The sequence below is a fragment of the Malaclemys terrapin genome, chromosome 1 (assembly GCF_027887155.1).
Source record: "Malaclemys terrapin pileata isolate rMalTer1 chromosome 1, rMalTer1.hap1, whole genome shotgun sequence".
Classification (NCBI taxonomy): Eukaryota; Metazoa; Chordata; order Testudines; family Emydidae; genus Malaclemys; species Malaclemys terrapin.
In genome coordinates, this window is record NC_071505.1 from 113590364 (window position 1) to 113604250 (window position 13887).

Sequence of the window (13887 nt, forward strand, 5' to 3'; positions counted from 1 at the left end):
TTTCTAGCTGTGCTGGTGCTAGGATATTAAAGAGACAGGGTGGGTCTCTCTACAGGGAATAATAATGTTTTTATAGCCATATTTACCCTGTTGTTTTTTCTTCCTCTGGCAGCTTAGTTTGAAACTACCTTGCTCCGAAGAAATGGGTGGGGCACCATATTGAGAGTGCTTTTGGCCAGTTGCTTGTCGGGGAAGATAGATGAGGATCTTGTCAAACTTGGTTGGGAGGCAGGGGGAAAGGGCTGAGGATGCATTTTGCTTTGTGTGTTTGTTTTTTGCCTGAACAGTGACAAGCCAGAGAACAGGCTGGTGAAAGTACACGACGAGAGACCTGGTTTGGGAGCAGGGGCAGAGCTTGGGGGAGGGGAAGGGTGGAGCTAAGAGTGGGTGGGGAAGAGAGGGAGGGGAGGCTGCTCGTCACATTCAGCCTGGAGCCTGGAATGAGGAGTCTTCATTCATTCACTGAAAGCCAATAGGGAAGGACCAGAGCAAAGGAAAACTGGAGGCTCAGCTGACCACCTTCTGCACCTCCAGAGAAGGAGGAGGAGGAGCACAGCCGCAGCAGAGTATCGATTCACCCCCCCCCCTTTTAATTAAGAGATCAAAGAAACTACTGGAAAAAATACACACCCCTCTTCCCCCAATAAAACACATGAAGAGGGGAAGGAGAGGCATGATGTGTCTCCTGGGAGGGACGCCCGTGCTTCGAACCGTCTGATGCGCCAGCAGTTCGCCATTGCGAACCACAGTTCGGAGCCAGCCGAAGGAAAAGCCGGGGGAAAACCCCCGCAGCCCGGCTGAGATTTCTGCGTGCAACACTCCCGCTGCACTTCAATGATCGGACCCCGGCCGAAGGGAGGGAGCAGCACCCGGATGACCCTCCGCTCCCTGCTATGGCTCTTTTTGTTCCTCAAGGTAAGGGAGAGATCATATGCATCAGCCTCCGCCCCCCGCCTGTCTGGCATCGCCCTCCCTTAGCGGGGGGGATCTGGGAGCTAGGGCAGGGCAGATGTGCGGGTGGATTCATTGATTGTTGTCTCCTTCCTGCATGTATTTTGATGGATGTGTGTTTTTTAAAAAGTGGATTTGTCACATTTTCTCCCTCCCGCCTCTCCCTTTGTGCTCCTTAACCATGAATAATAGGGGCTGGCGTCAAAGGTCGGTTTGTTGGAATATGCTTTCTAAGGCAAAATGAGGTCACTTTCACCGGGTAATCTCTCTCGGCTCCTGTATCCTCCAGGGCTGGCAGGCACATGCAGAGGAGGGCTTTTTGTTCCTCCACGGAAACATGTTGCCTTCAGTGGGATGAAGACTTAAGAACCAGCGCTGCTGTTTTATTGTTTGATCTCATGGTGCCCATTGCAAGTGTGTGCTGATGAGCTTCAGTTTCCTTGGAGCAGAGAGAGAAATCAAAATGAAAAGATGAGACACCACTTTAAAGTAACCATTCCTGCTTTAATAATCCTCCCTTTTGGTCTTTCCATTGCACTGCAACCGGTGCTGGCATCAGTACCGGAAAACCTATTGTGGCTGTTTATAAATTCTGTTTTGAGATGCAGGACCTGATCCTCAGCTGGTGAAAATCCAGCACCGCTCCAGTGCGGTGAATTGAGTGATGTCAGTTTACATCTGGCCTGTTATGTGTCAATTAATCATTGCATGCATCCGAAATGTACACCATACCAATATGCCGCCAGGCTACAGTAGCTGCTGCTGCTTTAGTTTTATACAATTGTTCTGCCAGGGCAAAGTTATTTAATTACTGGGATATCAGCAAACATGTTGAAAGGTTGACAATATGATATTCATCTGAGAGTGATTTGAAATTTAATTGCACAGTAATTAAGTTCCATTATGCAATAAGTTCACTTAGTTCTTTCCTCCCAACTGATTTTTATCAGCAGAGACTGTCTAGGAATGCAAGGAGGTAAAGTGGAGCTATCCCTTCAGCACCCCACTGATACCTTACCTACAGCCTGCTTCTGCAAGGTGTGGAAGCCTAGAGTAATTGAGGGGCACTCAGCCCCTCAAAGACACTCAGCCCCTTGGACAGGATCAGCCCAATAAATAATAGAGAACTTCAGAAATGTGTAGTCTGGCCATGAAAACATTCTATCACTAAATATATCTGTTTTTTCATGTGTTTTATTTGTTATGAGGGCACCATTCTGATTATGTAAAGCACAAATGGAAAAAATATTTTAACCATAGCTATGCTTAGCTTTACCTTCAGATTATTACCATTCTCGGCTCAAGCTCAGAATGTCTTCCTGAGAGATTCACTTTTCAAAGTTCTGCTTAACGCTGCAAGCTTGGTTACACATGACATTTTTGTCTTGACGCTTTTGGGTCTTTTTAAGGTTTCCTTCAGCCTATTTAATATGCTTCATGTAACTCCACTAAAGGGAAATGTACGTACCACACAGGCATATGGCATTGTCTATAATTATCATTGCACTGAAATTACAGTATTCTGCACATTTTACAAAACCAACCCACAGTTTTGGATAATTGTCACTGCTTAAAAGAGCTCCTCAGCTAAGGGCCTGATCCTACAATTCCTCTTTATGTGAGTAATCCTTACCGGTGTGAGTAGTCTCACTGAAATCAATGGGACTACTCTTGTAAGCGTTTGCAGGATCAGGGCCTAGAATAGCAGCGGTGTTGCTAGTAAAGACTGACCTTCTATTTCCAGAACTATTTAGGAAACGCTTCCACCACATCTATTCAAATTATATTTGTTGGAAGCCAGTCTCCTCACTTCCACAAGAAACATAGATTTGTTTGAGGTAAAATGGGAATGGAGAGAATAGGCTTTTGTTTCAAAGAGTTTGATCACAGATTCTTTTAGAAAGACACTGTTACTGAGTCCTTGCAGTCTTGCAGATAGATGAAAAGTCTGCAATTAATTTATATGCTAGCTCCGGTTCCGATTCAGCAAAGCACTTAAGCACGGGCATTGCTTGAAGCACATGCTTTAGTCTATTGATGGCAATGGGACTGTGTTATGTGTGTAAATGTTTTGCTAAAGCTTTCCATCAGCACTATGAGACCAAAGTTTGCTGCTACAAAATAAAAGGAAAACATGTGTTTTTACATGGAATACACTCTACCTGTAAAATAAATGGTAAGAAATTTAGAAAAAAAAAAAGTTCAGAAAGCTAAAGCCTCAGGGTTTCATCCCAGGAGAAAATAACCACCACTTCTGAGCCAGATAAATATCAATAGTACCACTGACTATTGCTGCCCAAGAAAGGTCAAGGACTAGAATTGCAGGAGATGCTTCAGGGTGATAATGAAGTATATTAACAGAGTTGTATGGTGGTTTGGCACTGAAATATCAGGGAAAGCTTGCAGATCAGGATTGCGGTGCATTGGAAGCACAATGTATGACTGTGAATATGATATTAGTGGGATGGCAAACTTACTTTTATTAATTCATCTGAATGGTCACTAGATGCTTTGAGGAGGGGTGCATTACTGGAGTCAACGGGTGTGAAAGGACAGGACTGAAATGCATTGGAAGAGTTAGCTGAGGAAGCTTGCATAGAGCCTAACCACTCTGTCTGTGCATATATCCAATCAGAAGTGTGACTGCAGCACAGGTAGATACCCTAGCTACCTTTGATCTAGATATAACTCGAATAACAATAACAGTGAAGCCATGGCAGCATAGGTGGCAGCACAGGCTAGCCACTTGCATACATACCCATGGTCTTGGACAGAGTTATAGAGCCTATGCTGCCTTCTGTGCTGCTTTCGCTTCATTGCTATTGGTACTCACCCTAGCTAGATCAAAATTAGCTCAAGTATGTCTACATGTGCTACTGTGCCAATTCTGACTGCAGGGTAGATATACTCTTAGTGTTCAGTTCAGACCACTGCTATGAATCCCTTTTCATGAGCATTAGGACGAGAAGCAGTGGGCTTAAATTGCAGCAAGGGTGGTTTAGGTTGGACATTAGGAAAAACTTCCTGTCAGGGTAGTTAAGCACTAGAATAAATTGCCTAGGGAGGCTGTGGAATCTCCATCACTGGAGATTTTTAAAAGCAGGTTAGACAAGTACCCATCAGGAATGGTTTAGATAATACTTAGTCCTGCCATGAGTGCAGGGGACTGGATTACATGACCTCTCGGGGGTCCCTTCCAGTCCTATGAGTCTTTGAAATTCACTCCATTGTCTTTAAAGTTCAAAACTTTTTTTTTTTCAATGAAAAATTAATGAAATTAAAGTCAACATTTCTACACAAAGCATTTTGTTTATTTTATGCTGTTTAGACATGCCAGCGTGTTGGAGGCAGGTTAGCACTGGCTCCTTAGAAATACTGAAGTTTGCCAACCTGACATTATTAAGTTGATATTTTGCTTGGAAGTTAATCTCATTGAGAAAACAGGTGCACTGAACTGAGAATCTGAAAAGAGCAAACAGTGTCTGTGTGCTTGCTGCTTCAGCATTAGTGGACCTAATGTCACTTTCTAAGCTGCATCTGTTTGGTAGGGATAAAATGTCACTCTTACTGCCATCTGTAAAACAACCACTAGGAAGCTTCGCCCAGTGACAAACGTGCTCAAACTACTTATTCTCTTCCCTTCCTGACATTGTGTTTCATAGTTTTAGAGAGAGACGCTTGCAGCTGAGACATGAATCCTGATGTGGTCCAGTGCAATAGCATTTATTCTCTGAGGCTCATAGAATATCAGGGTTGGAATGAACCTCAGGAGGTCATCTAGTCCAACCCCCTGCTCAAAGCAGGACCAATCCCCAGACAGATTTTTGTCCCAGATCCCTAACTGGACCCCTCAAGGATTGAACTCACAACCTTGCGTTTAGTAGGCCAATGCTCAAACCACTGAGCTATCCCTCCCCCCCTAAAAGGACCAGAAGCCCCAATGCTCCTGGCTGGTTTTGAACCAGATACCTTCTGCATGTTAGACCAACATCATAACTGCTACACCACAGAAACCACTTACTGCACCATTTACTTATCTTGAAACACCTCAGTACAAACCTTAACCCACACAATGCTCTTCACCAATGGCTTTCCCAACTGACAGTTGATTTAGAAACTAGCAAGAGTAAGAGAGTTCACCTGGGGAGCACAGGCCAGAGATCAGTAAGGATTTACAGTAGGGGGGAGGTGAAGTAGGTTAGGCTGGGACAATTTTCTGAAGGAAGCTCTTTCTGCTACAGGAATCCCTTACTGCCTTAGCACATTACTTAACCCTACTGGTTCCCAAAAGCCTTGAGAATCAAGTTCCATGGTGTGTTTATATGTGTTTATGTATTTAGATTTAAAATTATAAAAACATCCTTCCAAGACTCGAGGCACCCTAACATAATTTAATCATATAATAACTAAACTGCTATTAAATTAAACCTCAACAACATTAAAATCCACTTCACAGGAACTTGTCTGGCCAATAAGGCTGCAACCTTCATCATCTAGGAAGCACATCCCCAGCCTTCTCCCAAAATCCTATTGAACACGTTTGCTTTTGCAGTGTGCCTGGAGAGTCCCCAAACTTGGACCAAGGGGGGTGCAAGTTCCAGAGTCCCAGGCCCTCACAGAGAAGGCCCTGCCAACTGTAGCCTCTCATATAATGAAACTGATCCAGCTCGACTGCCCCCTGTTTTTCTGCAGCTATGGCAGTATGGCATGGTGAGAGAGGCAGTCCCTCAGACAAGTCAGTCCCAGGCCATTTATAGTTTGAGGTCCTAATCAACACCTTAAACTCCACCCAAAGACCAGTGAGCAACTAGTGCAGATCCTGACACTGGTGTCATGATGACCTTCTCAGTAAGCAAACTGCTGAATTCTGTTCCACCTTCAGTCTCTGAATGGTTTTAAGGCATAGTTCCCATGTAGAGCAAATTGCAATACCCTGATCATGAAGCGGCAAAAGCATGGGTAACAGTGTGAAGGCCTGCACCTGAAAGGAAAGGCCAGTGTCCTAGCCAGATGCAGATGGTGAAAAACTGACTGGGTCACTGCTGAGATATGATTGCCAAACAGTAGCTGGGGATCTAGAATCACTTCTAAGTTGTGAACACTATTAACTAATGGCAGCATACTTCCTCAGTCACAGGGAATGATCTTATCTCTGTCATCTCCTCCAGCCACTTGCCCCAAACAACCATCATCACTACCTCAGTCTTAGCTGAGTAGACCTTCAGCCAGCTTGGTCTCATCCATGCCTCAATCTTGACTAAACACAGAACTTCATCATCTGAGTGGGATGACATGGAGACATACGGTGTCATTAGCATAAAAAACACACCACACCCCATGTCTCCTTACTAAACTTCCTAATGGCTCCATATACATGTTGAACTGGAGTGGGGAATGGGGAGGGCCGACCCAGTCATCTTTTTACCATCTGTGTCTGGCTAGGAGGTTGTGTCCTTTCCTTTTGGATGCAGAATTTTGTCATTGTTATCCATGCTTTTGTCACCTTAAGATTAGACCACTGCAATGCATTCTACATGGGTCTACACTTTAAAACCACTTAGAGACTGAAGCTAGTGCAAAATGCAGCAGTTCATTTATTGAGGGTGCATCTTTTGGCACCCCATAGCTGAGAGCTCATTGGGAAGAGGCAGTTGTCCACAGCTACCTGCTGAGATCCCTCTAAGAGAAAAAAATGAAGCCACTGAAGAACAGCCCCAATGCAACCAGTACAGTCTCTATGCCATAACCATATGTATACCCAAATAGACCAGGGTGAAGGAGATCAAAGGGATCTAGGTTTTGTGTGAGTTGTCTCTCCCAGGAGCGGCGCCAGGGTTTTTGCCGCCCTAGGCGGCAGTGCTCCTCCTCTGAGCATTTGGTGGCGGGGGTCCTTCGGCTCCTTGTCTTCGGGGCACTTCGGCGGCGGGTCCTGGAGTGAGTGAAGGACCCACCACCGAATTTCCGCTGAAGACCCGGAGCGGAAGGACCCCCGGCTGCCGAATTTCCGCCGAAGGCGGCAAAATGCCGCCCCCCAAATCCTGCTGCCCTAGGCAACTGCCGAGGGTCACCTAGTGGAAGCGCCGGCCCTGGTCTCTCCACAATTATACCAAAGAAGGGAAGATAATACTGGTCAATAGCTTGCAAGATTGTCAGAGTCCAGTGAGTGTTTCTTGAGCAAAGGCCACACTATTGCATCCCTGAAAGTAAAAGGTACCCTGCCTTCTCTGAGAGGTGTGAACAGTCTCACAAGTAAGGGAGTTAGTACTTCCCCACTGGGCTGTCGCTAGCCAGGAGGGACATATCCCACAACCTTCTTTTTGAGTCTAAAGTTCTCCCAACACCTCCAGTACCTTAGGGAGCATCGCTGGCTGAAATTCTAGCAGAGAAGACAATGTCCTTGTACCCTTAAGACATTGCTTTGCCACCACAAAAGCTCAAAGTATTTGTATCTATTTTTTTTAGCTTGTCTTAAAACTATCTGGTCTATCTTACCGCAATAAATCTTAAGGCCTGATCCTGAAGTTCTTACACTGGCAACCATCAAACTGATTTCATGTACTGTTGGATTGGGCCATTGTAGTGGTTGGTTAATAACATCTTTATTGCCACAAGCACTGTAGCCCTCTAAAAATTATAAAGTTATACTTTAATTATTGCTGTCTTTAAATATTGACCTTAGAACAAAATTTTTAGTTAGTCAAAAGATAAAACAAGTGATGATCAATCTTAAAATGGATTAAAATGAAACTTTTATTTTTTCACAGTTTGACTAATGGAACTCCAACTGCTACAAGGTGGCAAAATAGTTTAGTAAACATTCCAAAAAAAGGACTGGACATTTATTTATTGCACATGCCATTACATGCACAATGGTAAAGAAAAATTGCAAGGGCTAGCAGTTCACATGCTTCAGAGCTTGAGTTGCTCTGCTGTTGGGGTCAGGAGGAAGTTTCCTTAGCAGTGGATTGCATGGTGACAGCATGGAATGGGAATCAGGAGACAGATTCTAACCCCGTCTTTGACAATGATTCATTGACTTTGGACAGACAAGTGACTCCTGGGGAAATTTTCAAAAGCAGAAAGGACGTTCTTTAGGACTTGGGCACTTCGCTCCCCTTTAACTCTGTGTCTCAGCTTTCACATCTGTAAACTAGAAATAATACCTCCTTGCCTCTCAGGGCTGTTTTCAGGCTTAATCAGATTATAAGTCAATGGGAGGTTTTTCTACTGAGTGCAATAGGCACTGGATCAGCCCCTTTATATTTCTGAAGGCTTGATATTATATAATAAACAGTGGAAGCACTAAATAATTATGACTATTGCATTGTTAGGTGCAGTGTAGGGGCCTTATGCCTTCCTTTTGAAGCATTCCACATTGGCTGCTCTTGGAGACAGGACAATAGTTTGGATGGACCATTGGTCTGCTCCACTCTGGCAGCTCCTATGTTCCTACATAAAAATGCTGAATTTGGAGAAAAGGTAAATGAAGAAAATAGCCTAGATAAATATATATTCTACATAGCATATATATATTTTTGGAGGGGAGGGAGGGTATACTTCCATGATCATATATCAGTTCCTGACATGGAAATTCTGAGAAGAAAGGGATTTTTTTTAATGAAAGAAACATGACATTTCACATTAATTTTAAATGAATTCCTTAAGATCAGTGTTACTGCAACAAATACCTGAATGAATAATGTAGAGATGCTTAAAGTAAAATGTTACCAGTTTTTCCCAGCACTGTACTTTGATCTTGAATGACTATAGAAAAGGTGGCGCGAGTAACTCGTAATGAAAGAAAGGGGAAATGCTAATCTCACATGCTAGGAAATGACACTGGCTTTTAAATGAAGGAGTTCCAGAAATGACACGATGCATCATGTTTGGCTTACTATAAAGACAGCATATTGTACCACAGTGAAAGTAGGGAGTGCTGTGTCCAGATTACTGTAGTTATTGCATTTCCTGCATGCAATTAATGCTTACAGTAAGGTATTTGTGCTCTAGTGATGGGAAAGATGGTGACACTGTTGACAATAACAGAAAAAGCAGCAAGAGGAGGAGGTTTAGGAAGGAAGATAATAAACTTGGTTTTCATCATGTTGAACTCCTCATGCAAGAGCTCCAGGAGGAAATAGGTGGAGATGTGTGATTGAATATGGTGTGAAATGTTGGGGATAGAAAGGTCATTTTGGGATCTTTAAATACAGAGGCTGAGGGTTTCAAAAGAGTCTATGGGAAATTCAGCCTGGTGTAGGTGCCTAATTGAAGTTATTGGGAGAGGTGGGAATGATGGAGGCTTTTTATGGAATAGGGGATACAAGGTCATATTTGAAGATGTAGATGATGCGCTCCTACATATCTGACACTAAGATGGGACCCGTTGTATGCAAGATCACCCAGTATTCTGAGACCTTCACAGCAAAGACTACTATATCAGAACATTTGCTACAGCACAACGGGTAAAAGTAAAGAGAGAATTTCAGTCAGAAAAATGTTGTGGAAAAAAAAGGGCCAGAACATCAGAAGTCAGTGAAGCAATGCCAATGTACATCAGCTGAGGATCTGGCACGTTGTTTAAACATGGCTGCTTGTAAGATCCCAGGGAAACAAAACTAAATTCATTGTTTAAATAAGTTAGGACATTTTGTTAACTTTTCCCTTTTATCCTACCTGCTGTGAGGTTTCCAGTGATCACCCCTAAGTGTTCAAAGTGTTCCTCGGGGGATTCAGGAACTCCTATTCATACCAATGGGACTAGGACAGCTAGAGCCTTGTGCACTTTAAATTTGTAATGATAAAATATTTGTGTGTGTGTGTGTATATATGATTAGAATAGTCACCTTTCTCTAGTAGCATTTGCAGGTCATTTCCATTTGATGGTTCTTTAGATGTATATCCAATGAGTTAGTGGCCTCAGTTAAGTTTCTAATGGTTTCTAATAGCTAGAGATTGGCTTAAGCCCTGAAGCAAACAAATTGGCCATAACTGCATCCTGTTAAAAAGAGAACTGTAAAAATCAAGATGGAAAAATATATATCTCAAGGGAAAATATGAAAACCTTTTCTGGAAATTTTCCTTAGAGTATTTGTATTGATTGCTGAAACACTATTCCTTAAATCAATAAAGCATTAAAAGTACTCAATACTCTTAATGAGCTCCAAAGGAACTATTAATTTGGATTGTGATTGCAACTGCCATTTGACTCTCTTTTCTTACCAACATTTTATTACTAATGACTTATAAATTTGAAGGGAGGAAAAGATGGCTGGTGCATTGCACCACTACCCATTGGTGTAAGCACAATCCTTCTTTCCTTATAGAAAATGTTAAAAGTTTAGAAAAGTCTAAATTATAGAAGAAAAAAATTAAGCAAGTCACCTTTCTCTGTTAAGACGATTGAGGGGCGTGCATGACTTTTTCCCTATTCCATTTTACTTATTACTTGTTCTACATACAGCTGTAAAAAGGCAGCATGCTAGATCTACCAGGAGAATAAGGCAAATGTGTATTTTTCAGCAACTTCTAAGAAGGTGTATCTGCTAGATAAACAAACTTACGCTCTTTAATGCAATATCTTGATGTCAGGATTGGAGTGAACTGTTTTGGAACCAAAGAGGGATTCCTATGAAAAAAAAATTCTTGCTTGAGATATGAAAGATGCCTTTTAAAAAAGGCGTGCTATAATCCTTGTTGGGGAAGGGTCCCCTAAAGGGAAATGATGGGGAATGGGAATTGGAAGAAAGTTTAAAACACATACGGACTTCTGTACCCTTTTGTGGTCTTCCATCTCTGGGGGGTTATCTTTTGATTAACCCTAATGTAGCCAGGCCGGGAAATAAGGCCCCCACTCCCACCTCTCTGCACAGTAGGGTTATGCTACCAAAATCTTGGGGCCAGGTCCTCAGTCCAGTGGAACCCCTGTGGTCCCACTGTAAACAAGTGTTGGGTGGAGGTGGATGAACCCAGAGTTCTACCTTCCCTCATGTTGTGGTCAGTGGAAAGGGCTGGACATACAGGGAACTGGAGGAATGAGCTGCATCCTTTCAGGGGCTGCAGTAAAGGCACTAATGTAAAGTGGCTCCTCTTGCAGAGTCATTAAATTCTGCAAAACTTTTTGCTAAATCTGTTTCTCAGACAAATTTTCTGAGCAGCTCTAATCAGAAAATTGAGTTAAAATTTGAAATGTATCAAATAATCCCTCTGAATCACTAGGTTTTGTTACTCTGAATCACTAGGCTTGTTTTCTTACCCATGCTAACCTGTGTCCTTATGGTATTTTGTAGCATATGTAGTTGAATTATGGACCTCCCAATAGGCATCTTGTAAGACATGAACCAGATCAAAAGTCCTTTGCTAACATCATCATTTGCATATACAATTAAGCTACATCTAGGTATGATCTCTGGTCTTCATACAATATTGTCTCCCCTGCAGAATACAATCCATTAACATTTATATAGCTATCCTTGTCCCTTCTGACAGACTAGTTTACTGCCTTTCTGTAGGAGTTTACCTAAGCTCTTTACCTGGCGCGTTAGACTAAACATCTTTCTCTCTTTTTCCCCTTCCCCTTGTTTCTCCACAGTCTCAGTTTATATAAGTGAGTGGTCATTTCTCTCAGATGCTAGACTGTGCTATACCATATGTACACAGGGTGTTTTTTAAAATGCATATTAGGGTTTGTAATCTGTATGCAGAGCCACCTTTTAGAGCATGAACTCTCTCATGCCCACAGCCGAGGATTATGTTCTTATCAAATATACATTCTTAGCTTGAAATGTTAAATCACTGTTACTAAAGTAACATAGAGAAAGATTGGCTGGAGAGACCATGTCAAGGAAATGAATTGTATCAAATCATGATTGCCAATTAATTGTTTGTAATGGGTGGAGGGGTAAAATGAAGGTATTCCTTCAGTGTTTCCACCACCCTTCCCCCAAACTATCTGATCCTTGGGTGTAAAAGCTTACATGGTGGTACATCCAGGGTAGGAGAGGGAAGTGCAGAACACCACCACCCCATGCAGTCCCTCCTGTAGCTCCCCACACATTTGGGTGGTGCAGAAGGCCAACTTTTACAGAAGGCCCACTTTGCATGTGGGTGCTGAAGGGGCAGGACCATGGCTCCACCTCTTCCCTGTTCTTTGGGGCACTGCACCTCATGGGGCACATGAAAGGAGCAGAGACTGCAAACTCTCCAAGTTCCTCCCTCCCTTCAATCAACACCTGCTCAGAAACATCCCCCCGCCTCCCCCACACACACTACGCGCTCCCTTTGCCCCAGGTCGAGAACCCCTCCTTGTCTTACCTCACCTCTCCACAGCTCAGAATAGCCCTTTCAGACCTATACACATTCGCACTTGATACTCCTTGTCTCAGAACACTGATTCCTCTCTACGTCTGCATGCATGTGCTCAGCCCTCCAAACTCGGAAAACCCAGTCTCAGGGTTCAGAAATCTCTGTGACAGATGTGGCAATTTCCTGCAATATCCCAACAACCCTGATTGAATGAAGTTTAAGTATTTTAGGAGTTCATTGGATTAAAAGTGCTCTCTATGGGGGAGACATGACTAATGTCAACGCTGGGAGATGTTAGGAGCTTCAAAGGACTTTGAAACAACTTAGAAGACAAGAAGGAACATTTAGGATAAACAAAGTAGAATGTGTTTCCTAGGAAATACTTGGGAAGAGGTGAATGCAAATTTTCACTTCTGGTCCCAATGTTTTGAGACTACACCGTGAGGAGAAATGCATTGTCTACGAATTACCTATTCACAAAATCAAAGGCCCAAAAACTGTAACAGAGTGACTCAGATTCATTGGGGTTCTTGTTTTAAGCCAAGGTTGTTATGAACTGGTGACAACAGAAAAGCCCCTTGATGGGGTTAGAAGGACATTCACTGGCCAGAGCCCTTGGTGGAATTGGGGTGATCTCTGGTAAGCTTATTAGATTGCGGGTAGGTTCTTTGTTTTTAATATGTTTTTTCTGTAATGCTTTTACTTTTAAGAATAAATGTGCTAGCTTAAAATGAGCTGTGTGGCCACTTACACAGTGTATATAACAGGGGTAGGCAACCTATGGCACACGTGCCAAAGGCGGCACACGAGCTGATTTTCAGTGGCACTCACACTGACCGGGTCCTGGCCACTGGTCCGGGGGACTCTGCATTTTAATTTAATTTTAAATGAAGCTTCTTAAACATTTTAAAAACTTTATTTACTTTACATACAACAATAGTTTAGTTATATATTATAGACTTATAGAAAGAGGCCTTCTAAAAACATTAAAATGTATTACTGGCACGCGAAACCTTAAATTAGAGTGAATAAATGAAGACTCAGCACACCACTTCTGAAAGGTTGCCGACCCCTGGTATATAGCCTCTGAAGAGAAGGCAAAGCAGGCCTGCTGAAGGAATCTGACTGGCTGGGCAATTCACACTGTAGGCAAGGAACTGTGGCAATAAGTGGTACCGCACCTTGCACTATATCAGTGACCCTAAACAGATGTGGCATTAATGGGCATAAGCCCCACCAACAGCCTTTTATGATCAGTACCCTGACAATGCAAGAAGATTACATGTTTTTGGGTTCTGCCAGAATGAGTGTGTGTTGTGATACAATTTGTAACACCCAAGGTTTTCCAAATAACCAGTAAAATACTTCTGAAATTGGTTCATTTTAAACATGTGAAGTTGCATTTCTCGTGCGTTCTTTTTGGACTGCATCTTTGTGTAAAGAAAAGAGGTCTTTGTTCCATTTACGGCTGTAATAGTCCTTCAGTACATTTATATTTCAACAAAATTCTAAATAGTCACAAAAAGCATGTTTGCATGAAAATACGATTTCACTGGAAATATCAGCTGTTCACAGACAAAGATCATATTTCACAGCGAGAAACAATGGTCTAGATTCTGATCTCAGTCACCC

At 42.7% G+C, this 13887-nt stretch overlaps 1 protein-coding gene across 2 annotated transcripts in view; it reads left to right on the forward strand.

Moving 5' to 3' along the window:
- Positions 1–691: 691 nt before the first annotated feature.
- Positions 692–13887, forward strand: part of PTPRO (protein tyrosine phosphatase receptor type O) — a 199627-nt gene continuing 186431 nt past the window's right edge. For both annotated transcript variants that reach the window (XM_054036062.1, XM_054036071.1), the window contains exon 1: positions 692–915. In XM_054036062.1, the coding sequence (XP_053892037.1) occupies positions 835–915 (81 nt within the window). In that variant the 5' untranslated portion in view covers positions 692–834. The remainder of the gene's footprint in view (positions 916–13887) is intronic.